Source organism: Drosophila virilis, chromosome 3 (genome assembly GCF_030788295.1).
Source record: "Drosophila virilis strain 15010-1051.87 chromosome 3, Dvir_AGI_RSII-ME, whole genome shotgun sequence".
Lineage (NCBI taxonomy): Eukaryota > Metazoa > Arthropoda > Insecta > Diptera > Drosophilidae > Drosophila > Drosophila virilis.
The window spans coordinates 24758913-24786658 of record NC_091545.1 but is presented as its reverse complement, the minus strand read 5'-3'; the positions used below and the strand labels follow the sequence as shown (position 1 = coordinate 24786658).

At 41.6% G+C, this 27746-nt stretch overlaps 3 protein-coding genes across 3 annotated transcripts; all 3 read left to right on the top strand.

Moving 5' to 3' along the window:
* Nucleotides 1–237: 237 nt before the first annotated feature.
* On the top strand, nucleotides 238–1269 carry LOC116650458 (uncharacterized). Its single transcript, XM_032434115.2, has one exon. The coding sequence runs from the start codon at nucleotides 238–240 to the stop codon at nucleotides 1267–1269; it is 1032 nt and encodes a 343-aa protein (XP_032290006.2).
* Nucleotides 1270–17218: 15949 nt separating this feature from the next.
* Nucleotides 17219–17850, top strand: LOC116650459 (protein Exd1 homolog). Its single transcript, XM_032434116.2, has 2 exons — nucleotides 17219–17672; nucleotides 17728–17850. Exons 1-2 carry the CDS (start codon nucleotides 17376–17378, stop codon nucleotides 17848–17850), a joined length of 420 nt encoding a protein of 139 aa, XP_032290007.1. The 5' UTR covers nucleotides 17219–17375.
* Nucleotides 17851–17863: 13 nt separating this feature from the next.
* Nucleotides 17864–19517, top strand: LOC116650460 (10 kDa heat shock protein, mitochondrial). The gene is given in 4 exon segments (XM_070207901.1): nucleotides 17864–17989; nucleotides 18993–19089; nucleotides 19092–19153; nucleotides 19240–19517. Coding segments are annotated over 4 exon segments (435 nt in total). The 3' UTR covers nucleotides 19390–19517.
* The last annotated feature ends 8229 nt before the right edge of the window (nucleotides 19518–27746 follow it).

Sequence of the window (27746 nt, the reverse complement as noted above, 5' to 3'; positions counted from 1 at the left end):
TCTATTGGCTACAGATTTCTCCGGTTCAATTCAATTGAATTTCACCTTTAGCAATCGTGGCTAAAATATAAAAATAAATTCAAGATATTGATAATATCTACTTGGAAAGTCTAGTTGACCACGCCCCATCCTTCAGTCAACTTTCAGCACTTTTGAGTTATAAAAAACGTTCAAAGTTCACATATTTGTGTTTTTTTTTTTAAGGTATGATAATTAAATTAAATTCAAGCAGTCATCATGTCGAAAGATAAGAAAACGCTAAAGCAGATGCAAGAGGAAATTGAAATGAAAATGGAAAAGAAGTTGCAGGAAGCCAAGGATAACGAACAAAGAAATCTTGAACTGCAAGAAGCTGTACGACATCTGTCCCGGGTGCCCGGTAGCTGTCCTGTTGGCAGGTGCAACGAGATAGTATTCCCATCAAATATGATGATGCACATGCTGCACAAGCATATGTATACTCTGGGCACTACGAACTCTGAGATCTATGAGCACAAGCCGCTGGTCATGTGCTTTGATCCGACAGGCTACGAGCACGGCGTTAACAACTGCATGGCCACGCTCCTGTACGGAGGAGTGAAGGGCAAGCCGTCGACGCAACCGGGCCTCAGCTATCTGAGCAATCCGAACTCAGCGCTTATTAACGATCACCACAGGTTCGACAATTATCTGCCCATAATGTTGATGGTCTGCCGTACCACCTGGTATGCCCAGCTCAAGGATAAGCAGCTGGAGCGCCAACTGGTCTCAATTAATGCCAACAAGGCCGGCATCTATGTCTTTTGGCTGGTCGCACCCAAGACAACTCGCAAGATCTACTACACACTGACTGTCTACGATCGTTACTATCTGAACTCGCGCAGTGTTATTCGCGTGGTGCGCGACTATACTCACTACCAGAATCCCAGCGATTTTCTACCCAATGAGGACAACTATCTGTTGCTGCGTGACACGGAGGTCAATGATTTTATGAGCATGAGCAAGACAGGCCCCAGCGCGGAGTCGAAGCTGAACAAGCTCGGCATACCCATAGAACTCATCATCTACGAAGATCCGAAAAATCCGCCTATCCGACATAGCAGTCAAAGGGAGCTACAGGAAGCACTGGAACAGGTACAAGAGCTATACATTAAGGACAGTATGCCACGCATCAAGGGATCTGTTAGACGCGCCACCTCGGGCACAGTGTCAAAAGCCAGAAAACCGCGCTCAAATACAAGCTCCTCAACGGTATCTTCGCTGAACCGCAGCTCGATGGTCTTCAAGTGAATCACATCGATGCAACAGTATATCTTAGTCTTTGTCTTACACTGCAAATCTTCAAAATTTTAAGAGACAGTAATCAGATGGTGTTTGAATATCCGTGTACATATCAGAAAAGTTTAAATCCAATGGAATATATGAAAAAACAATAAATTCAAGGTATATATAACTGCCCCTGTAACCGTCGATGACTCTGTCTCTGTATCTGTATCTGTATCCGTGTAGCTGTGTGTGTATATGTCTATCTATGTATCTGTTAATCTTTCCAAGTTACTGTCTTTTGGCTGGGCCGGCTGGATCTGGATCTGTGTTTCTAGGAATCTATGGATTTATATATCTATCTATATATCTATATATTTATACATCTATTTATCTATTTATCTATAAATCTATAAATCTATGTATATATCTATGTATCTATAAATTTATATATAGATATATCTATATCTATAAATCTATATATCTGTATATCTATATATCTATATATCTGTATATCTATATATCTATATATCTATATATCTTTGTATCTATGTATTAATGCATCTAGGTATTTGTGTATATGTATCTGCATCTCTAGCTATGTAGCTGTGTCTGTATGTATATGTATATCTGTATCTGAATATCGTTGTATTTATGTTGCTCCGTATATTTTACATGTACCTGTACCTCTATCCGTATCTGTATTTTCATCTTTATCTGTATTTCTATTTATAACAGTATCTGGATCTATACCTGTATATGTATATGTACCTGTACGTGTACCTGAAATTGTGTCTATTCGTATTTGTATCCGGAACTGTGTCTGTATCTTTATTCTGTATCTGTACATGTATCTGTGTTTGTATCAGTATGTCTGTGTTATGTGTCCACCTGCATCTGATGGGCTTTTCATTGTGTCGCTTATAATTAATTACAGTCATTAGCTGACTTCGCAGACTTATCACCTATTCCCCGTCGAACATCAATAATCGTACATTTAATGCTTGGGGCTAATTGTTATACAAGTTAATGAGCGGATCCACGAGGCATTCAACAGGCTGTCCACCAAACTAGCAACTAACGCCGCCATTTCAGTCATTTATCTGACTCTTATTTAATTTTCATTACAAATTTGAGGTCGCACGTGATGTGCATGCCATACCATTTTCATTTTCATTTCCATTTCAGTAGTAGATGACCGCAGATAACGTCCTTCTATCCATCCTATCTGCTAACCTTTCGCATTTGTATGCGCCATTAGCACACGAAATACAATACAAAAATTAGTTGAAGGCCTGCCCACCACAGGCCGAGAGCGAGAGCGTGAACGAGAGAGAGGGAGGGGGATAGAGAGACTAAAATACAATCAGGATATTGTATTGCCTTCCACAGGCTGCTTTTGTTGTTGGCTATTTTCCTGGTCACCATTTAATTAAGCACTTAATTATTTAATGTGTGATTGCGCAATATTTCAAACGTAGCCTTCGCTCGTCTACTTAATGACAACTCATCCAATTGCATTGGCTTATTGCCCTGTGTGTGTGTGTGTGTGCGTATGTATGTCGAGTGTGTGTCGAGTGTGGGTCAAGTGTGTTGAGGTGTCATAATTACCACTTGCAGCTAAAATTTAATCAAGCAACCGCAACGCTGGACGCTTGGCAAGTCAACTGAGCTGGGCATTAGTAATTAATGAGGATTTTCCACAAGGCTGCATTTAGGCGCATTATCATAGCTTAAGGATTAGCTTTGACTAATGATAACTTTAATTGTTTCTTATTTAAACAGTCAGTCAATAAAATTCGGACACTGAATTTTATTTTATATAAATTAATATTTCACTTATAATTATTTTTTGCTCTATACCAGCTGCATATGCAGATGTCTATGTCGTTAACTGCACATGTTGCCACGCCTTCATTATGCCACTTTCAACAAATTTAATTAAATTTTAATAGTGCTAGTCATTTTTCTAGACTGTGGCACTTCATTACCATATGCTGGCATGCATTAAACCATATGCCAGCCTTTATTAAGCACGTCTCTTTTTCCTCTGCTCTGGATTTGCTGGTTGATTTTTATTAGTGGTCTGCATTTAATGGCTAATTTTCTAGTTCTCGTCAGATATTAATTTAATAAAAAACTGACTTGCTAGATACACTCTACTACTAGGTGCATTTTATTTGATCCCTAATTCTAGAATTTCCTATGAAACTCATTTATCTTATCCGTATTAATTATATAAAATTTTAGCTTTTCTCGCAATCAAATTCGTTTATTTATTATTTATGTACAAATGAAATAGTGTGGTGTGCAAGTTGTGACTCATGATAACTTTCGGTCGAACTCCCTTGCATAAAGGACTTCGACTCTTAAACTTGTCATCTGTTAAACGAATTTAAACACCATTGTAATTTAAAGGCAAGCAAATATTGATACGCTTAACATGCAAATACGCGAATTAATAAAACAAAATATAAATATATAGGATATAAAATGTTGCACTCAAATTAAGAACACAAACAGTATGTGCCAAGTGTAAACACAGCGCACAACTCTATTAATTTGAATCGTATGCAACACAAAAAAAAAAATAAATACGCATACAATTTTAACATGCCGCTTATTTTGTTTGAGTTTTACACACAAAGAAAAGCGATAGAAATGTGCGCGTGTCGTGTTTAACGACCATATTTTATACATATTCTGCAGCAAAGTTGCTAAGTCGGAAATCAATGCGATGCAGCAAAGGGCAACAAACAAATCGAAACTAAGAAATAGTTGCTGGCTGTTATATGCAGCTCAATAAGATTCATATCATACATTTCCAATAGTAAATTCCGACGTGACGTGCCTGACTTACGCATCTCTAGAAATCGGCAACAAATGACACACACTGCTATTTACTTGTATAGTCTGAATGCGCACACAACACAGGCACGGGCAGACGCATGTGGAACGTATCCGCATTATTCCTGTTTTGCAACAGAAAATTTGTGCTATTAATATTTGCATTGCAACTGCCACACTACCCGATCTCGTTTCTGGCTCGTGCAACCAGCCAGCACTTGGAAATTTAAACACATTCGCCAGCGGCATTGTCAGTTGACAATGGCAACGAGCATGTGGAGGGTGGGGACGAAGGACGAACCGTGAGCTGCCAAGCTGGTTGGCAATGATGCGTACGAGAATTTTTATGTGAGCTGCACTGAGCATCTATATTTAAAAAGGCTCAAGCGGCACTTAACTTCGACTCAGCCCATTTGACTCATTGCAGCACAGTGGGCAAAAAACAATAAAATGACCTTAATTATATCGAACATACCAGTTTGCTTATATTAATTGTTTGCGCAAATATAAAAATCGTCAAGCTCAACTTTTGATAACATAAAAGGTTTTTTGAAAACCTCTATTGATTGAAATTTTTCTGAAATTTCCTCTACTCAAGCCCACTGTTGAACTAGGTCAATATTCATAGCATACTTTTGCGCGTTGTTGCTGGTTGACAAAGTTTATACGCATTATCGCATAAATATAGCTTAAGGTTATTAAAAACGACGCAGCAATGGATAAGCAACGCGTATAAAGAGTTGACGCCTTCTAATCAAGGCTTTCGAGTGCCCCATATAGAATCTCTGCCAGCCATCAGAGTCACAATTTATGTTTTAATATATCTAAGTGCCGCAAAAATGTGTTTGCTGACTTAAATTTACAGCTGCAGCGAGCATTGCGTAATCCTTGTAACCTTTTAAGCTGCGTGAGCATAGGAATTAGCGGCCACCATAAAAATAATAACAAGTTTTAAGCGCTTGATATAATTTTGCCCTACAATGAGGGGCGAAAAGTTTAAAGTACCGGACCTCAACCTAGAGCTTTCCGTGGCAACAACAAAAACCAACTAGAAAAGCAATTCAGGTGCCATTATAACTAAATATAGTTATCAAAAGTGCATGGCAACAATAACAATAGCAGCCCTTCAGGCATTAAATGTGTACTTTTATTTGCTAATTTTTACAATAAATATTCGTACTGTCTGATATAGTAGTCCGATGTTGATGAGAACACTACACTATGCACTATATTATCAAGTGGTCCATTCCGCCATGAAAAGAGACAGACTATTAGTTCTGAGAATTTATCTTCTATAGGGAAGAAGAATAGCCATCAGTATTAATAAGGCTGCCCATGTTAAAAGAAGCCTGTAAAAGTGTTAAAAATGTATGCGACAAAAAGGATTTCTACTTAAAATGAGTATATTCAAAGAATACAAATGAGTTTCAGTGAATTGCCCATTTTCGTATAGTCATTAAGCTCGGAGAGCTTGCGCAAGGATATATAGCTGGAGCTTGGCGCAGCTGCCAAACTCGTTGGAGACAACAGACTCAAGTTTTGTGGCACGCTAAGTTGATTCAAGGCACATGTAGTTTATGATAAATGTGGTGGAAGGAGGCTGAAGGTCTGAAACGCGCTGTTCGACGTTGAACTGATGTCAATTATCTCTGCATACATTGCTGCTCTGAAACGTAGCGAAGTGGAAAACTGTGACGGTGCGTCATCGGCAAACAACAAGAAAATCCCTTTTGCCAACAAGCGCCGCACACTGTAATTAAAAGACACTCAACAGAGCTGCGTTCCATGGCAGGCCCACGCCAATGGTAGCGCCTGTGGCCAATGGCAATGCGCAAACAATGATGGGCAAGCCCGGACCCAGACCTCAAAGCTGACCCAATTAGCAGACTCGCTGGGAAAAAAAGCCTGCGATGTTTCCTTAGCTTTCGTTTTGCTGCTGCTGCCATCGATGGTGTTGGCGATGAAGGTGATGATGATGATGATGACGCTTAGCACTAGCTCTGGCCACGTTTGGAGCCGCCGTTAATTAAATTATCACGTGTCAATTAATGCTGCTCCCAGGGCAACTGGCAACTGGCAACTGGCAACCGGCGACTGGCAACAAGAGCTGATGTTAGTCGCTTTTCCCCAGCTCACGGTGCGTATGAGTGATTTTAATGCTGCACCACCACTGTCTGCCAACTATCAACTGCCATAATTTCTGGCTACCTTCCTGCCTTGCAGCCCGTCCCGCTAGCCATATTGTTGGCTCTCTTGATAACTTTGCTGGCAAGCGTCGCAAATTTATTTTCCAGCCAGCGACCAAAAACTGTCGCTCAAAAATTTCGTTTGACTCCGCGTCAAAGTTGCCGCTTGTGGCATTGTTAGATGCCAGTGAAATGCCTTTTACCGACCGACAGCACCAAACACTTTCTGCTGGCATTTCAACTAAAAAGTGTCGTTTATATTCTCTTGGGACAACTCGCGTTTAAAGTTTTTCAATTAAGCGTTTAAATTTTGCGCTGCTCAGGTTTAATTAAACTCAGCCCGCGGCACACGAAGCACAAACTCAGCCACAGAGCCTAGAATTTTGTTTAGATTTATGCTCAATTTGATTGGCAAAATGCCAGCGGCACACACGAAATTATTTTGTGTGTTTAGGTTAATTACGGCCAGGCACGGCACCTGCTATAAAAGGTCGCACCGCTTACAAAATAAGCCAAAATGTAGGCCTGGAATCTTAGCAAATAATCGCAGAACTTATTTAGATTACACTTGTAGCTAGAAAAATGTAAGACTTTACTGCGAAGTGCGTAACTTTTATGCTTCAAGAGCTTAAGCTTCTCAAATAATCCGTCGTATAATTTTTATAATATTTTTCGGATTTAAATACAAATCAAATTTGATAAGCCTAACAGGAGAGCCATTCGCTTTATTTTCCATTCATTTTCAATCAAATCTAATCATTTCTATAGCCTAGACCCAATTGTTATTTCGCTAATATGTAATTCAAAATTTGTTTTGCCAACGCGTTAACCCCCCCCCCCCTTTTTTTATTTAGACCCGCAAAAGTAAAAAATCCCATTAATTCAAAGCCGTCAATTTGCCAGCCGCTTCGATGAGCAAAGCGCTGAATCGCATGTAAATTTATTTATTAAATACCCTCGGCGAATGGCATATTTCACGCCTAACAAGCTTAGCTGGCAACGCCCAGGTCCTGGTTGTTGTTGTTGTTGTTGGCACCTTAAAAGGATAACCACAAAACCCCAAAATTTGTGTTGCATTTGCCAGCTTGGCAACACTTCAAGCTTTCAGCTTATGTCTGAACACATGCACGTGTGTGTGTATGTGTGTCTGTGGCGCAGTCGATTTTAATAGCACACTTTCGGGCGCTGCGCCAACCACCTGTTCAGTTTAGCTTGTGCAGGGGGCGTGGTGTGTTGTGGCGGCAGGCGCACATTTCCCGAAAATGTGTCTCAGGTGTGAAACATCAACGGCACGTTATTGTCGCCATTGCAGTTGTCCATAATGGTCTGGCCGTAAGCTCCAAACAAAATGGCCGCGGCACCAGGCCCACCGCTGGGCAATTGTCCCGGGCAACGGGCGGCGCGGCATGCATACATACATTAACAGGCACTTTTTATCGCAGCACAACATGCGGCGCCTGCAATATTTATTTATATTTATTTCGTTATTTAAATTTCGCTAGACTCAGTTATATTTTCACTTCAGGTTTTAGCTGCGGCCTCGTTATGCGCACAATTATGTGCAGCGGAAATTGTTTAGCTCTCGGTAATTTTGCAGCCATAACTTTAACTGGCAGCCGAGCACTTAAAATATCGTGAACGCGCTGCCACGCCCACAAATGACGCAATGCCGCAATGCCACAAATCGGCAACAGGACACACACGCGCTGATCCTTTAAGCAACCAGTGCGTATACTCGATTTTTATTGTTTGTCATTTGTCTTGCTGTCTGTGTGTGTATGTGTGTCTGAGTGTGTGTGTGTGCTCTTTTTTTTTTGTTTTTCATTTGTTTGTTTCTTTCTTTGCTTTCTCTTGGTTCTTTTGAAGTTACAACCGGCTCCCTAGCTAGCAGTAAAATTCAGCCAACAAATATGAAAAAAAAAAAAAAAAGAAGAAAAGCGGAGCATTGCGCACTGGCTGCTAGGGGGATTACTTCTCGAATTGGTCTGACACAATTTCTGCACAAAGTCTCAGCACTTCTTCTACCCACTTAGACGAAATTAGCTTCGCTCGCTGTAGCAACTTCGCTTGCCTTTGCCTTTTCGTCTCTCTGTCTGTTTGTCTCTGTTATGTTTATGTTGCCAGAATCTTGCGTCCTTCGTTCGCGGTTCGGCAATTGTGCATTTTATGACTATCATAAGGTTTTTATAGCATTTGTATGTGTTGAAAGGTAAGCTCAATTAAATCTTTTTTACAGGCTGAGATTTTGCTTGTGCTTGTCGGCAAACACACACATGCACTTGATCTGAATCGAAAATATACTTTCTTCAATGCGTTAATTTCAAACTCGAAACGATTTTCTGAGGCATTTTTGAGCTGTATTGGATATTAAATAGTTGCATAATCAAGTTAACTTATTTAAGAAGCGTTTTAGCTGTTATAAATTCTTAAGAATTATTGTCGTTTTCCAGTTCTTATTGCTAAGCTGTTGACTGCCCCATCGCTGGATTCTTCGAGTAGGTGTTGTCTGTGTTCTCCAAAATGCCACTTTGCGGCTTGCTGCAAAATTTCCGTAAATGGTAGCTTAAAAAATGCATAGCCCAACATATGCGTTTCAAATTTTGTACACATTTTGTGAGAGCTTGACAGGAATTTGGGCGAAGCTCAACAAAACTTGTGGGCTCGTACCCTGGCCGGAATTTGATAAACGAAAACCATAAATGCCTGCAAAGTAGACTGCATACTAAAACACCAACACAAAGTGCACACACACACACACACACACACACAGATACACTCACTGGGGAATATTTGGCTGACTTTTCTATGCTGTTGAATGCTTGAAATGCTCAAATCATGAGATAGAAAAATTGAATCCAATTGCATAAGCGTTTGCTACCCTCGAGTATATTTCAAATCATGGCCGAGCAGGCCATCTAATCAAATATTTGGCAGTGGAAACTTATGGCATTTCAGTCAGATGCTGCTTTTTTTTTTGGGGTAAGGGATGGGAATGGGGGGGGGGGAGACTGTTAGCATTTTCTAAGCCGTTAAGCTCCCGAGGGCCATTGGTAGAGTCAGTTTTGAGGCCAGCGGGCAGTGTTTCCATCAATGAACTTGAGTAATTGACTTTTGTTCATTGTTGGGCAACTTAATATTTATAATTTATTTGGTTTTATGCTTTATATTGTTTGGAGGTCGTCAAGTGCTTGTCTCGGCATCATTCGCAATGCGCTGTTAAAACATTTTAAATACATTAAATGCTCGTAAATATTCCACCTGCCTTCCGTGGCGCGTTGTTATTTTATTTGCTGTCAACGTTCCTTAAATAATTTATCATTAATCATTTTCGCGGCCAGGACATGACCAGGACACTGAACTCCACGCAGCGTTCTGTTTTTCCTTTCATTTTTTTTTTTCTCTTCTTTCTTTGACATAATTCTTTCAATTTTTTAAGGCCACGCTCTGCTGTTGCTTTTTAATGCATTTTAAATCGTGAACATTGACCAATTGTCAAGATGTGAATTAATGAGCATCTTCTTGATTTATGAATTTTGCCTGCCGCTCTACAGATTTTCAACTTTCATTTGTTTTCCTTCCCATGCCGCCTAGTTTGGAAATCATTAATGGAACTGCGCTACATTTATCAACATTGCGTTGACAACCGAACCATATGTGTAGACAAAAGTACAAAAAGTAATCACAAAGGAAAGTGAAAATACACATTTGTTAAGTTATTTGTTATTATTATTCGAATTATCCTTGTATATCCTTAAATATAATATCTAACTCTATTTGTCCTCACTGATAGACTGACTAAATGATTGATTGATTGATCAATTCACATTCCAAGCCTTGTAAGTAGTTAGCTTTTTCCGAGCTCTCTCATATGAAATGAAGATAAGTTTCACTTTCCACTGCGCTGCAATGTATTTTTCACTATTGCCTTTCTCAGCGATTCTCATGAATTCAAGGGCGACTTACACATTTTCATGCTTGTATTACAATTGTTATTTAGTCATTTTGTCTATTTAGTGTTAGCGAACTAATGAACTTAAACACTCTGTGCATATATTAAATAATAATAAATTAAATAAATAATAAATTAGTTACTATTCAGCTACGTTTTATTACGTTTTTAGGCGCTTGAATCAAGCAAAGTCCTTCAACTAGTCTTTAATTGCTTTAGCGAACATTTTTGCAGCAATAAATAAAATGTACACTAACTATTTTATGATATAACAGCTGTTAGCTTTAGTTTACCTTGGAATTCGCATCTGCCCTGACACTCACCCAACTTATAATCAATCTTTTAATGCAAGTCATCAATCAACCTGCAAACTGCTATTAAATGTATTTAACCACAAGCCTTAAGGACACAAAACTAATTAACACAGCATTTGAATGCCCATAGCTATCATCAATTTTTGGAGCGACTACAGCTTCTTTTTGCGCCAGTAGCTCTGCTAATTCGAGTCTAATTTGCGATACACCTGTCACACATATAAATAGCCCCTAGCGTCTACCGAATGTGTGCCAGTCTCCGTATAAGCAATTAAAAAATCCTTTTGCTAACATAAAATACCATTAAATCTTGGCCGATTATCCTTTTGGCTACGCTTATGCGAAGGCGTGTGTGCTCAAATATCCTGTCTACGGTCCGCCTAATGTGAGCACATAGATGTTTGGATAAACACTGGTACTCGGGCCACTAATACACCCAAAGTGCTTGGCCAAGGATGTGAACATATTTCAGTTTTGTCCATTTTATGGCTGTTGTTTTTTGATAGCCCATTGCAGTTTTTACATAGCTTTGTGTCTGCTTTCGTCACAGCCGTCGCGCCCCCTTATGGCCATAATGATTATTTTGAGGATTATTTCTCGGCACTTTTCGCAGTATGTCCTTTACTTATGTTTATTGGCATTGTTAATATTTGTTTTCTTGGCATTGTTTGTTTGCTGTATTATTACACGCACACAAACAGACACGCACAACACACAAAACATGTACAATGCAAACGTTGCTTGTTCTATGCCTCTCACACACTCATTTAATTTTATTGAGAGGGGTTTTTCGGTTTTGTGGCCTTTAAGTTGTGGGCCAATAGTCTTAAAGCCATGTTTTGCGGCTGCTCGTGTAGCAGATGTTAGGATTTTATTTAAGCCCCTGCATTTTCCTAAGGCGATGAAAAGTCTTTGCCAAATTGAAATATTGGCAATCGCTGCTTATTTGAGTTGTGCCTACTCGTGTGCCTCCTCGTGTGCCTTCTCGTGTGCCTTCTCGTTTGTCTTCTCGTTTGCCAATAAAGGTAGTGCAGACAATTTTCTATTGACGGTTTTCAGATACAAATCAATGGCTTGTGTATTTTCCGGGAAAATTGTAAATAGAACACAATTTAATAAGAAAAACGCCCCGGGTTATAAGGCAAACATTTGTATACTCTGTTAGCATAAAATTGTGTTAGAATGGCTCTAATAAAGCAATTGTGCAATTGTATCCAGCAGGCAGAAATAAAAATTGCGCACAAGTACAGATTTTTGAAAAGTACATCGACAACTTCACACAGGGTTTCCCATAGTTTGCTAAAATTCAGAGAATATTCCATTTTGGTTTTATTTCGTTTATCAAGGCTCACATATTTCAGATTTCATAAAATAATGAGGAATTTTGCTGCAATGAACGCAAATGAGTGAAAAAACAAGGTGCCTGTTACGAAAAAAACAAAACTAAAATTCAATAATATTGCTGATGAATTTTCTGCACCACAAAAAAAACATAATGCCAAATACGAATGCAATTTTTGTTTATGCTTTTATAATATATAATTTTTTAGTATTACAACAGATAAGTACGCATAACAAATTAACGTTGTGTATGTGGCCCGTGCATCTAAATTTTGAGTACAAAAAATTTGGCTAGAGTCATAAATATGGCTGGTATTGGAGCATGATATAATAGGTTTGAAACATTCCATTATTTATACAAAGTGGGCACTCGACTTTGCGGATACGCGGCGCGGCGATTATAAATCCGCTTGAAATGCGGCTCTCGGTTGGCAGTCATTGCGATTGCTGCATAATTACAATTTTAGTTCGTGTTGCAGCAATGCCATTTATGTAGCCGTGGCAACAGCCACAATTTTCTTTGCTATTTCATTAAACTGGTGCTCTTTGGCTAGCCAACACACGCCACAATCGCACAACTCAACATGCGGCATCCCATGCATGCAGCATTCTATATGCCACACACTGCTGCAGTTGCAGACAGCAAACTATTAAAGGCCACTTCAAAACGAAACCGCAGGCGGTCCAACCCACCAAAAACCCAACGTCTGTCCGGTTGTCTTCCTGTCGTCTGACTATCTGTCTGTACCCGCTCTACCTGGCTGATTGCTTAAAATTTCAGCTACGTGCGCGGTCTACGTGTGCGCCACACCTGCCCCAGTCGCTGTTGGAATCGCAGTCAGTCACACAGACACACACATACATACACGCACACACAGAGTCGGAGACACAGAAGAACAATGGCCAACTGGCGACCTACGTAATTTAATGTTTTATTTCTACACAGTTGGCCGCGCTAGCGTATACGTAATAACAGTCGGCACATGTCGAGCACGCGATGCCAACGTGCTGCGGCCCTTCTAACCCGATGACGTTAACGGTAACACTAGCCCCCAACAAGTTTTACGAACAGAGCTGAGCACGTGATTTGGCTAGTTCGTGATGCAGTGGCTCGTTTCACACATCCATTTAATATTGACCAAACACATTCGAGTCAAACAAACCAAGCTCTGTTAAACATAAATAGTTGATTAAAGTGAGAAATACTATTCAAAATTAATTGCTATTCAACTGTATTTGGTCTGAAATGTTGAATATTTTATATAATATGAATTGTCTATATATAGCGGATGCTGTCACGTGACCATCTCGGACATTGTTAGAAAAACTTTGGCAGACAAAAGTCAAAGTCCAAATTGGAGTTTTGTCGTCATCGTTGCTCCAAGTGTTTCCACACCTCCCGTGCACAATTAGAGTAATTAGTGTAACGTGCTTTCTGCTCTTGTTGTTGTTGTTGTTGTTGTTGCTGTTGTTGTTGTTGCTCTCGGCACACATAACATGCAAAGCCATTTTCATGTTTCACATGCACAAGTATTAAACCGCCAACACAATCAGTCGTTCATTTATTTTAGTACACCCTGTACCCATAAAATTAGTTAAACGGAGTGGAATAAAGTTAGTGTGTGCTGGCTAACAACAAGTAAAAGTGAGCACCTTTGAGTGGAATATTTAAGTATATATAAGTATAAATAAGTAGATATAATTAGAATAAGTTTCTGAGAGAGCTAAGATTGGGATGCATGGCAACTTCTTTTTTCTTTCACATAATTAATACAGCAATCGCTACGCTACAGGGTATCTCATGGTTGGATGCGCCCGCTCAAAGCATATTTGTTTTATTTATTTTTTGTTGTCATCGCGTGTTTATCATCATCACTGTTGTTGTTGTTGCTGCTGATGTTGCTTTTGCTCTGATGGTTGCTGTTGTCGCATGTTTTTGTTGATTTACTTGTGACATCGAATCAGTGCCAAAGAGCTTGCCCTAATTTGACCCTAGCTAAGGCCTGGGCGATGTATGCATTAAATTTGCAATAATCAAATATGTAGCTTGTCGCACAATCAGAATATTTAATTAGTTCATTTATTTCTAGAATGCCAGACAGTTTGCGATTTGCATTTACCCATGGGAAATTGCTGTCACATCGTTCATCAATTCATCCCTTAATATATGCATAAAGATTGGCATTAAATAGAATTTAAAAAAAAAAGAAAAGGGGAACCAATTTTGCAAAAGCGGAACTTAAAGCAAGTCCTATTTCGAGCTAATCAGTTCAGTGAATTGAAGTTCTCCTAGAATAAATTGCCAGATAGATATCCATTTCCATTTCAGCATTGCAATTTCAATTAAAATCATTTCATAGTCATTGCACACGCATACAAACCGACAATAAACTCCACTTATTTTCACACCTAATTTTACTTAACAAACGCATTAAATGAAATTCGTCTATTGAAGGGCTCAATTTTCGATGCTGGCAGTCAGGCTGAGCGTAACGAACAAACTGCAGCACTCAATGGTATCCGTTGGATCTAATTAGAAGCACAAAAGCGGCTTCTGTAATGCCAATGAGGCGATGCGATGAGCCTGGCCCGCATCTAAGCGCATTAAGTATGCGCCTCGTGCGCCAATTAAGTTGAGTCAGCGCCAACGTTGTCTGTCGCCGCGTGGTGAACTCCACATTTTTTCATCAAGCCGCTTACAATGCAATTAACCTTTTCTCTACGCAGCCGCTTAGCGTTTGTAAGTCTCTTAATCAGTGTGGATTTCAGGTATGACCCGAAGTTGGACTTCAGGTACGTGGAAGATAAATAGAAATTCGAAAAAAATTGCAATATAACATCATTAGACGTGATATCATAAATTACTTGCCTTAAGGTTAAATATAATAAAGCAAGAGTCTTTAAACTAGCAGATTTACATTAAACCATCTATTCCCATTTTGTTAGGTCCACATCCTGTTAATTATTTTTCATTTCTATATTCGAAACCTACGCAATAAGCTTTTTTAAAATCCACTTCCACCTTATATGTTAAATAAATAATGTATATATGTATGAATTTATCTAATGCACTATTCTTCTTTTTTTTCAGGTTGGTGTGCATATGTAAAAATTCAACTTTCTGCTATTTAATTGTGTACGTGGACTTATATTTTTGAGTAAGTATACATTAACTTTACTTTTTAATATATAAACAGAATAATAAGTCAATTCCAAACTGGGCACTGTTTATGTCCTGTTTTTTAATACCTTGCTTTAAATTTGTCATAAGTAAATTTAAAAAATCCTAAAAAAATGATGCCTAGAAAGATTTAATATCCTTGTAGGCATTTGCCTTACGGCCTGCAGTTATCTAAGAACAGTAAAGCTCGCATATGTTGAATTTGATTGAAACATCTAAGAAAACAGAATATGTTGCTATATAAGAACCTACTTTTGACCGGCTATGGCAGCTATATTATATTATGATCCGATCCGGCTGGTTCAGACATGCATATGACCAACAGAAAGACGGACCCATGCAGTTTCAAGACTGTAGACAGACTCTAGTCAGACTGTAGGCAGACTGTAGACAGACTGTAGACAGACTGTAGGCAGACTGTAGACAGACGTAGACAGACTGTGGATAGACTGTAAACCTACTGTAGACAGACGGAAACGCGGACATGGCAATATGAACTTGGCTTTTAATGCTGACCTAAAATATATCTAATTTGTGGAGTCGAAGATGTCTTTTTAAGCGTTACACATTAATAACCAAATTATATCCCCCTCTAAGGCTATGAAATTGATAAAAAGGAAACGTTTATCTGTTTTACGTTTTGCTAGAAATGCCCATATAAAGGGTACAACAAGCCGAATGTCTCAGAATTAAAAATCTTTTCGTGGCCTTAAATAAGATTAAAGAAAATAACATCAACAGATCATTTGACAATTGCACAATTGGCCATGGTTAAGACATAACGGGCAGCCGAATTAAATCCGCATCAGGAACATAGCAACACACACAGCTGGCATGTGGCTGTCGTCCGATTGCCGTCTGGCTGCCCATGGCATTTAAACTTCTGAGTATCATCCCAGATGATAGCTTGATGGACCCATTTGGGCGATGGCAAGGCTGGCCGTCGCTTTTGCTGGTCGATTGTAGTCCAAAGTCAATTGCAATTAGTAAATTCGAAAAATTAAATTCATATTGCAAAATCTATATGAGTCCTCGACGAGATCGTCAATTGGCCGTATTGCAATGCTCTAGGCCATTGGCCTGATTGAGAAAGCTTTCTTGCTTAAGCATCGAATTGGCCAACATTTTGTCACAGCCATGTATGTTCATATGTACATGATTGCACATGCTATAATTCTATGTTATACATATATGTACATACATATAATGTCATAAATATGTACTCGTATGTACATGAAGGCACATGCGATAATTCGATCATTTAAATATGTGCATATGTACATCCACATCAGAATGACATACATGCATATGTACTCGTATCAACAATGCACAAGTTTTCACCTATACGACACATATGTACATATATGTACATATATGAACATATGTAAATAGTGTATGCTTATCGAAAATCGCTGTCAATGTGAACTTAACATAAGTTTGTTTTCTCATCACTAATTCTAGCTTCGCAATCTCCCTCCCGTTTACTTTCTCATATGCTTTTGACTTTTTGCTTGTGTGTTTTACCGCTAATCGTAATAATTCACAAACACTATAAATGTGCGCAGGTTGCCAGTGTTTTGTATTGACTATGGTTCAGTTATTTTTCTTTGCATTCTGATTCGCAAAGCGATCGACCGCTAGCTGTAAAAGTGCTCAGGTTATTTGCGCAGCAATTATAACAGAGTTTAATGTCAATTATAAACCAATTACTGCACTAGACACACGCGTTTACCTTAATGTTGTCTGGTATAGACGTATGTGGTAAAAGAAAAACGCGTTTTCCTACAATATATGTGAAGATACGCATAACAACAATTACACTCCTTAGCCTGAGATTTGTGGCAACGCTGAGCAGATTATTACAAATTTACATTAGTGTTTGTTTACAATTGAGCTGGTGATTATTTTGAAGAGTTGCCACCATGTAAGGACTTTTGATGTGTGTCATCTCTCTGCTGCTCGTATTGTAAATAAATTTTTTTTTTATTTATGCAGCTTTACTTAAAACACAGTAAAAAAAAATAAATAAAATAAGAAAATGAGCGATGACAATAGCAATTTTGAGGACATCGACAACAGCGACAATGACAGCGTAGAGTCTTTTGCTACAGCTGCCGCTTGGAGAGAAAATCTATAAAAAGTGCGCCCCTTTTGCCACACGAACTGTTTCCCTGCAGCAGAAACTTAAGCGCATTGTGGTTATTCAGCAAACGGATCAGTCATACCATAGGGCGTTGAGCGACATACGCGACCAAGCCATCATCTCGGTGCTGGTGGAGCCAAGTTTCTATGGGCGGCATTGCATAACATCCGTCATGGTTATTGCCACCGCGAATAATACGTATGTGTTTGATCTGAAAGCGCTGGGAGTCATTTTCCGGGAACTATCTGTGCTGCTGGAGGCGGAGTATCCTAGAAAGATAATGCACTACAGCCATCGAATATGTGATTTGCTGTTCCATCAGCACAAGCTAAGAATAAATGGAATTTGCGACACGTTCGTCGCGTTGTGCGTAGCTCGACAGGATCGTTGTAATTGCACGTTGCAGGACGCCATTTCGTTAATTTTCGAGCTACCGCTGTCCGAGCTGACCTGCGACGAGATAACTAGTGTAAGAAAGCCCATATTCTCTGCATAGCTCTGAAATGATCTTACTATTACTGCAGGCCAGCGAATCGCTGCGTAACTTCACCGCACGCCCTTTATCCAGAGGTCAGATCCAATACCTGGGAAAACTTGCCATATTACAACATAAGTTACACGATACGCTATCTACGGAAATATTGTAGCGATTTGCAACAAATGTCGGAAAAATTCAGCTGCGAGTTTAACAAGCAAAAGAAATCGGACGAGGTGGCACTGAACATGAGACCTGGTAGCAAAACTGGCTTCGAATGCATAGATCCATACTACAAAATATCAACATCAGTGGACTAACTGCAATTCCTTAATATTAATGTTGAAATGAAACGCGCATGCTGAACACATTCCTTACGTCTCCTTTTTGCATTTCAATTCCCTTACAATCTTATACATTGTACTCCATTTCTTTGTTGTATCGTTGCATTCTGGTGCATTCGACATCGTAATACTCTGCTCTGTAATGTTTTCTTTAATTATTGTTTTAATGGCTTTCCGACTGCAACACAAAACAGTTACTTTAAAGCTTTCAAAATAATCTCTTTTTCGGGGGTTCCTGTGTTTAAATCACTAACCATACAACATATAGATATGACATCCAGTACAATTGCACGTTAAAATTCATATTTTTATAAATAAAATAAAAATAATAGACAACTCGTCCAAAGTCGATTTTTTTTTGCAGGCCGACACCAAGAAAAAAAAACGTTAATACTAATACATTTGGAGTCCTAGTTCATCAACGAATAACGTTCGCGTGCATGGACAGTGCCAATATGCTTATCTTACTTTGTGACCAGTGTATGAATTCTATTCAACTCGTAAAAGTTTATTGCATTCCTCCTTCTATGTGTCTAAATGTCAACGGGTTTCTTTTCAAAACGTCGAGTAAATGCTTTTCCGATAGTACGATACATCGTATATAGAGAATAGCATCGATACCAATTGTCGATGGTTGTGCATCACTATTACGAACAACTGCGACCGGCCCGCACGTGTAGTGAGACTTCACTTTCATTTATTAATTAAGATTTAGCTGTTCGAAGCGCTCCAGTTTGCATTTAATTACATAAAATGGTAAGTACAGTATTGAGTTATTTAAAAACCCTTAAGTCGCATGTGGCGTTCAAAGAATTTCACTTGAGCTTCTCGAAGTTTCTGCATACGCTGATACTCACCGTGCCGGGCTGTTGTGTAACTCTGCCCTAGCCCATAGGCGGGGGGGAATATAATATGAAATTAATGACAGTAAATTGCTTATTAAAATCGAATGATTCGCAATTGTATATAGGCTGCCGCTATTAAGAAGATCATCCCCATGCTTGACCGCATTTTGGTGCAACGCGCTGAAGCCCTTACCAAAACGAAAGGTGGCATTGTCTTGCCAGAAAATCGGTGGGTAAAGTGCTGGAAGGCACTGTTGTGGCGGTGGGACCCGGAACTCGCAATGCTGTAAGTATTTCATAATTGCGCGCGGCAATTACAACATTCTATTAAACTAGTCACATAATATTGATTGAATCTATTTTCATTTCTAGACAACTGGCAGTCATATTCCAATTGGTGTAAAGGAGGGCGATCGCGTTCTGCTGCCTGAATTTGGCGGTACCAAGGTCCAATTGGATAGTGATGAAAAGAAAGAGCTGTTCCTTTTCCGCGAGTCGGATATCTTGGCCAAATTAGAATAAATGGCTACCAATAATTCTATGAATTCTGTTTTCTATTAGTGCGTAACCCCCTACATAAAACGTTTAGTGCAATGTTTTTGATTGCATGACACAAAAATAAAACATGAATCTTCAGTTAATATATAAAACATATTTGTATGCAAACACTTAGCCTAATCGAGCTTTAGATTACTCAGCCCATACACCTGATTGAAGGCCGACCTTCGCTTAATGTCCGGCAGACCCTCCACAGCAGCCCGTTCTCTGGAAATGTTTACCAAAGCTTCAAACGAGCGTGGCTCCCAAATAGCCAAATCGGAGAGCATTTTTTCTATAAAGAAAATCTGTTAATATACAGCCATTAAGTGTATATGCCGCCAACTAACTTGTTCAGCAAAATCAGAGCGTGCGAGGCCCTCCTTGAATGTGTCCAAGGCGACTCCATACTGCTGGCAGCCGGCTTCAACGCGGGTTGTCCACAGCTGAGCCATTCCAGTTTCTTGAGCTTGCGGCCCTTGGTGGCGTATGCGAGTGCACGATGAACGCTGCGTATGGCAAAAGAATAACATTACGCGTACGGCTGCGATAATGCTGAAACAATTTAATTACCGGTCAAATAATTCATGAGCTTCTGTTTTGTACTTACCGCAGCGAGTTTGAAAATACGCCTTTTGCGCCAGAACTCATCCGGGCCGCAACTACGTTGTATTTAAACTTACGATATTAATATATTATATTTTCTAACCTTAACGAGTTTGTTCTAAAACAATTTTTATGCGATAAAAAAAAAAACACCTGATTCTTTTGCTCAAGCAGATAGTTAATCGTGCGCAGGGTATTTTATAGTCTATACGCGTCCGTTGCAGTATTTCTGCTTGTTTGTATATATAAATAACTCTAAGCAAGTGTTGCACATTGGAATGGATAGAAAGAAGCTGTCCCTACTGCTAATATGCAGCCTCGTGTCTGCGTCTCCCTTCTATTTCCTGAAACCGCGCCCGTCTCCTCGAGGCATGTGTCCCCCCATTGCACAGGTGCGTTGTATTTTTCTGTATTCCCCCGACGTTGCTTTGCATTGGAAATTAAATTACGTTTAAGATTTAAAGTGCAGTGCACAAATTTCATTTACAGTGTGCTACTAAATATAATGAATCATAATCAAATTTGTTCCGAAGAAGAAGAATTTGCACCCAGTTGCTTAAGGAAGTGGCTATGGGCTCAAATTTAACTAGGGAAGAACTGTGCCTCAGTTTCCTTAAATGCATAAGACATTTATTGAATTCATAAAATTTGCGAAATCAATGATTTGCTTGAAAACAAATAAAAAAGATTTTTGCTGACCAAAGGCTGAAAAGACATGCAATTTAATGCTCGGCTTGAAAACTTGTTTTTGACTTGAATCATTTATGGCTGTACTTTGACCTAAATTGTCCGAAAATAAACCATGGATAGCTTTCAGTTAAATTACGTATACGCACTGTGTCGTACGGAGTGCAAGGGTAAATGTTGCTAATTTAGTAGCACACGCATCCCGCTCCAGCCCGGTCACCCACAGTTGCGCCATTCCGGTGCCAATCCCTCTTAAAGTATGGGCCATAAAGTTTTGCAGCAACTGCTAACCCAACAGCACGCAGTGCATATTTCGTTAGGAAATCCTTGTAAGCCACAAAAGACTTGAAAATTTGTGCGGAGCCACAAATTTCATGGGAATAAAATTGCAACGAAACAAACTTGCACACACACACAGAGACACAAACACTGGCGAAATAATAATAAAAATAAAATAAAAATAGAACAACAACAAGTTCAGGAACAAGAAAACAACATCAAAAGAACACCGAAAATGCAATCGAAGTAGAAAGCACTCGAAAAAACAGCGGCAAATACCAAAAACGAACGGGCTCTCAATAGACTGGAGGCATGGTTTGGATGAATGGAACTGAATGCTGGAAGTGCATTAGCAGCACCGGCAGCAGCTGCAGCAGCAACAGCAGCAGCAACCAATCGATTTAGCATTGCGTACTAGTTTCCAATTAAAAGTTTACTAATTATTCTAAACTTTTGTGCAGCGATCAATGAGCATTGAGCATGCAAGCCACAAACTACCAGCCAGAACTTAGTCGAGGACAGCCGGAAAATCCGGCCGCAAATTGGTTACGATTGCAAGAGTGTGTGCGTGTGTGCGTGTGTGCGTGGGTACGTCCTTTACGATAAGTGGGCCTGACCAGCCGATGCCCAGGCAAGTGGCAGCCAGAGTCAGCCATTTGGTTGATGAGACACCATGTCCTCGGCATGGTCAACATCGCCTGCCAGTAATTGACTATGCGTTGACTTTTGTTAATTTCGCTGCGTTATGGTCCGTGTCATGTGTTTGCCAGTGCCGCCATTTTGTTGCCATACCATACACACACACACACACACACACACACACACTCACACTCACACAGGCGTGCACTCATTAGAACGCTTGCATTGAGGAGTCAATCAAAGCGCAAATCGATTTCCGTGTCATCCATTTGGGACAATGACTCGCTGCAGCGGGTTTCTGGTATTAACAGCAATTGCATTTCGCCCGTGGCCATGTTGATTGTAATCATTGGCTTTGCCTCATGATGTCTGCCCGACATGCCCATTATTTTTACTGCCTAACGAGTTTGCCGGGAATCTTGAATCTGAAGTGCCAAAGAAGTTGAACAACGGACAGGTAAAGCCTGATCCAGTTCACTTAAAAGCGCACTCTGCATATATAACTAGCTGTAAATAGTTTAGTAAATCGATCATATTTTGCCTGATAAGAGCGGACAAATCTTTTTTTTTTTTTTTTTTTTTTTAATTATATTTAGTTTATTAAGAAATCTGGTATCCTGTTACTCTATGTTAGCAACTTTTATCAGAGTGACATAATTACTTAGCTTAGCGATGATTGTGGTTTTACAATTAGTTATACAATTAGGTTAACAGATTATAGAAACATATTTTGGTGTAATTAACGAAGCTTGTCACCTATACATAACGATCGATTAGGTCGGTTGGGTAGGTCCTCTTCAGTCGCCTTCTTCTTCGCCTCCTTAGCAGGCTCCTCGCCAGGATGTTTGGATGGTTGTGGAGCTTTGTTGAGTAGCTCGCTGCTTGCCTGTTGACTACGTCGCCCACCATTGGAACCTTGAGGTCCTTGGCGATGTCGCGTGTGCGAATATACCATTCGGCTCCAGTTATTTTGCGCAGGGTTTTGGCCTGAATGATGCGAATTTTGTTCAGGTGTGTTTTTGCAGCTATACCGTAAACTTGAAGCCCGTAACGCCACACTGGGGCAAGGATTACCTTGTAGATTAGGACCTTGTTTCGGAGCGAGAGTTTGTTTTTGGAGTTGAGGAGCCAGCTCATTCGCCTTATCTTAGATTTGATGTTGCTCGTTACTGCAGAGACGTGCTTACTAAATGTAAGTCGTCTGTCGAGAGTGACACCTAGGTACTTGTGTTGACGATATTGCTCTAGAAGCTCACCATGAAGAAAAAGTCCGGGGCATGAGTCCTTGCGTAGAGTGTGGGTAACCGTGGCGCACTTTCCAGGGTTCACTGCGATGTTCCATCTACAAGCCCAGTTTTCAAATCGCTTGAGGTATTCCTGCAAGAGGTCAGTTGCCACGTACACACATTTGTTTTTTGCAAGGATTGCCGTGTCGTCAGCAAACGTGGCCACCAGCAGGTCCTGCCGATCATTCCGTCTGCTTGCATTTGCTGTGGGCATGTCATGTGTAAACAGGCTATATAGCGTGGGACCCAAGACGCTGCCTTGTGGAACGCCCGCTTTTATGCGTTTGGTTTGAGAGGCTACTCCATCCTGCACCACTTGAAAGGTTCTCTCAGTTAGGAAGCTCGCAATGGTGCTAAATAGCTGCGGATTCAATTTGTCCTTTATCTTGGAGAGGAGTCCTGCGTGCCACACCCGGTCGAAGGCTTCTTGGATGTCGAGGTATGCTGCCACCACATACTCTTTCCTGTGAAAGCCGTCCAAAATATAATTTGTGACCCGATGTAGTTGCTCAGGGGTACCGTGTTTGAGTCGAAACCCAAACTGGAACTTCGGGATCAAGCGTTTTATTTCCGGGGTATCCAGGACCCTTCTGAGGATGCACCTTTCCAGAATCTTACCAAAGGCAGGCAGGAGGCTGATGGGGCGATAGGATCCCAGTTGATTAGGGGGCTTTCCGCTCTTGTGCAACATGATTATATGTGCCTTCTTCCAAGCCACTGGAAAGTAACCTAGCCGAAGAGCTGCATTAAAAATGGCGACGAGAAAAAGCACCGCCTTGTATGGCAGTAGCTTGATTGTCTGGTTGTCCAACCGATCTTCCCCAGGGGCTTTGCTGCTTTTTAATCTCTTCATCTCCTGCTCTACTTCTTGGAAGGTGATTGGCGATACAGGGAGTGACATTTGGAGTGGCGCCTCCAGGATTTGCGCGACTCGCTGTATCCTTCCATGCGATGCGGTCTCAAACGGCTTGAAGCGCTCCTCCAAGTTGCAGGCAAAGGCTTCGGCTCTGTCCATTGGTGATCTGGCCCAGGTGTCATCGGGAAGTCGAACGGGGAACTTTGGCGCAGCTTGCCGCTTGTATCGACTGCTAAGTTTCCACAGCGCGAATTTGGAGCTCTCGTCTGCCGTTGCTTCCTCCAGCATGGTGTCTGTGGCATTTCTTTTCGAGATAATCAGCTCCTTCCTGACCCTGTTAGCAATACGACGATAGATCCTGTCAATCGTGGGGTCCTGGGTACGGACATACTCCCTCCTCAGTCGCTTTTTTAGGGCGAGAAGACCTTCCAATATGGGGGAAAACGTCCTTGGCCGCTGGCTTGTAGGGGCTGAGTAGATATGTGCGGGCGCAGCGTTGGCGGCTGCGGCATGTACTTGGTCCAACAGGGTTTGTACTGCAGCGTCGACGTCCTCAACTGACAGAATCTGCGTGTTTAGGTTGATCAAGCTATTTAGTTCGGCCTTAAATCGTTGGATGTTCGACCCAGGGAGGACAAGCCTGCGCTTTTTTGGGATCCTTTGTGCAGCCGTGTTGATCGTTGTGAGGAGTGGCAGATGGTCGGAAGATAGATCATACTCTTCGCGAACCGATAGTACGCTGTTGGGGATGCCCTTGAATATAAAAAAGTCGATACAGGAAGGCGTACTTTGCCGGTTGTACGGAAAGTGGGTAGGTCTACCGGTGGCCAGTACCTGGGCTGAGCAGGGAGTGAGCGCCTCATGGAGCGCAGTGCCTCTGCTGTCAGCTCTGTAGTTTCCCCACAGTCTGTGCTTAGCGTTGAAGTCGCCTCCAACGATGAATTTGGGGCCAAGCTGGCCAAACAGGGAATCAAATTCCGCTCGGTTCCAGGGGATGTTTGGTGGTAGGTATGCTGCCGCAACGAGGATTTCGCCCAAGGGAGTCTCCACCATGATAGCAGCCAGCTGTGTGTCGCTGGAGGTCACTGTGTGTAGATGGTAGTGTGCTAAATCCTGCTTTGCCAGCACTACAGCACCACCTCTGGCTCGTCCTGTAGGGTGATCCGCACGGTAGCAGACGTACCCCTCCATTGTTAGGTACAAGTTTGTGTGCAGATGTGTTTCTGAGATGAGCATGATGTCTACATCATGCTTTTTCAGAAAAAGCTTGAGCTCGTTAGCATTTTGGAGGATGCCACGAGCGTTCCACGATCCGAGACGTAACTGGGTAGCCATTATTTGCGGCTTTTTGGGAATCTAAGCTGCGGGGAACCTTGCGCATCCTTTAGCTCTTTAATGCTAACCAGAATGGTTGCAACTGCGGCATTCAGTGCTGCAATGGACTGCTGGAGGTTTTGAAGGATGCCTCCAAGGGAAGCGTCTTGCTCCTGAGGTCCTTGCAGTGGTTGTTGGAGCTGCATTGGATTGACGGTGGGCTGAAGAGTGCGCGCTGGGGGTTGGCGGACTTGTACATGATGGCCTGGCCGTAGCGCATCAGCATACGACAGGCCCTGTTGCACAATTCGGGAAGGTACGAACTGCTGAGTGGTTCTTCGTGTATTTTGAGGATGGCTATATCGTGTAGGAGGGGAGACATTGATGGCCGGCTGCCTGGCATTTAGTCTCACCTGATAGCTTTTGCATCCTTTATAGGAAGCAGCATGGTTTCCCTCGCAGTTGGAGCATCGCAGGTCTGCCACTGTTTTGGCCTGGCACTGCTCGGAGTTTGTCCAATGGGACTGACCGCACCTACCACACTTGGGCTGTTTGAGACAGTAGTTTTTGGTGTGGTCGAACTCGAAGCAGCGGAAACACTGCCTTATACTATTGTTCTTCCTCGGAAGCTCAATAGTGACCCGTTGGCGGCCAACCTTGTTGAGCCGCAGCGCTTCCCTGTTGTTAAGAGACTGCTTGAGATCGACAAACCAGAAGTTGCGACTTGGAAAGTCGTTGGTGGAGTCTGCATCACTTGTTGGCTGTCTGGCGCCCGGGTTGTAAAGGTTCGTCACAATATGGCCGTGCGATGTAAAGGCAGCTTCAATCTGGCTTCTGGGAGTGGAAGCGGCCAGATTTTTAACCACAACGCGGTATGGTCTGTCTTCCTTTAGGCAGAAGTGGGTAAATTGCACTCTCACTTCAGTGAGCTTGCGGACAATTGCTCTGTGGGTGTCGGCATCTTTGGCGTAAATTCTTAGATAGCCAGAGGGAGAGACCTTGAATTCATAGGCGTCTGCGCCCACTGCCTGATCTATGGTTCGCTCCATTGCGACAATATCGCTGACTCCAGGGACTGTTATCGGCCTGGGTTTGGAGATCTTTTTCGCTGATTGTTGTTGGTCTGTGACTGGAGGCGCTTCGTCGGCAGTGTCCATCTCGCCGTCATCGATTACAGAGGCGTCTTCCTGAGGCTCAAGGGAGGCATATCTGTTGCTAATTGCCGAAGCGGTACTGGGAGTTGCGGGCTTAGCTCCAGCGCGGCTGGTGTTGCGGTTATTTAGTTGCTTCCCTTTTTTTACGCCTTCGGATAATAATGTAGTCCCACGCCGTTTTTTTGCGGAAACCGTTTGCCAATCTACCAGTGGCTCTTCGAAGGCTAGCGTAGCACCTGCGTTCTTTAAGGGAGGCAGAGGGGGGTTTGTGACACAAGAACCAGCTGCCTGGGTGCCATAAGGGGTGGACTGCAAGGTCGGATTGGCGGCTTTGGGGCGGGTCCCGATGGGCTCTAAAGCGGCGCGGCTTGTGCCTGTTGAGGCAGATGTCCTGCAGCCGCTGCTGGATGACGCTGTGGTTGTGGTGGTTGTTGCTGTCGTTGTGCTGACAGTGCCGTGCTGTTGCGGTTGCCAAGTCGAGCATTGCTGGGTACCGGCTGACAGCGAGGTGGAGGCGCCGTTCCGGTTTGCACTACTGGCGAGCACGTTGTTGTAATATTGGTAAAAATCTTCCAGTGGCCTGCTTCCGTCGAGGCGATCGACATTAGCGGCTATATTTGTAGGGGATATTATTGAGCTGTTCGGCAGCGGGTAGATTGGCGAATGAATTTCTTCGTTATTTTGGGGTCGGTTGTTTGTAGCCATTGTTCTTTACTTTGTTATAATTTTTTCCCCACAGGGAGAAAAAAGAATAAAAAATAAAAACAAAACAAGTTTTTTACACTTAATTACAAAAATAACCCGTATTTTTGTAACAAGTGATTGATCACAAATTGTGACTTTAGTGTCAGCACTGTCACTGCAGTGACTGTTTTGCCAGCACTATCAGTGCAGCTGCAAGCTGAAAGCTCTCTCGCGAAAGCTTTGCTGCACTCGCGCACACACACACGCACTTGAGTTGCGATCAGCTGAGCGCAGCTTAAGTTTTGCAAGAACTTGTTCTCACGCACTGCACGCGGTAATTTTTTTTGTTAAAATATTGTTAATTTGTATAACACTCCGGCTGCCAGAGGCAGCAGTTGCGTATAGTTTACCCACTATAAGCGGGATTTGTATGGATTGCCCTGGGGCGGGCTTTATACAGTGTCACTGTCACTTTCTTGGTTTATGCCTGCTGCCAGCGGTGCACTAACGCGCACACACACACGAGACTGCAATTTTCACGTCCGATCTCCAGAGAAACACAAACGTAAGTCGCGGACAAATCATTTTCAATTACTTTGTCAAGTAATGATCAAGCACTTCGGAATGCATTTCACTGGCTAAATAAACAGCAGGAAAGTCACATGACAAATAGTTCGAGCACAAATAATACTAGCAATGCTGCAAGTATCTGATAGATATCAACAAAAACCCCATATCGCAACCGAATTGAAAATGCGCCAGCACTTTGCCAGCGACCAATATTTGTTATTGCAGTCCGCCCGTTGGCCGGGGGCGAAACGGGCGGGAATTGTGTAA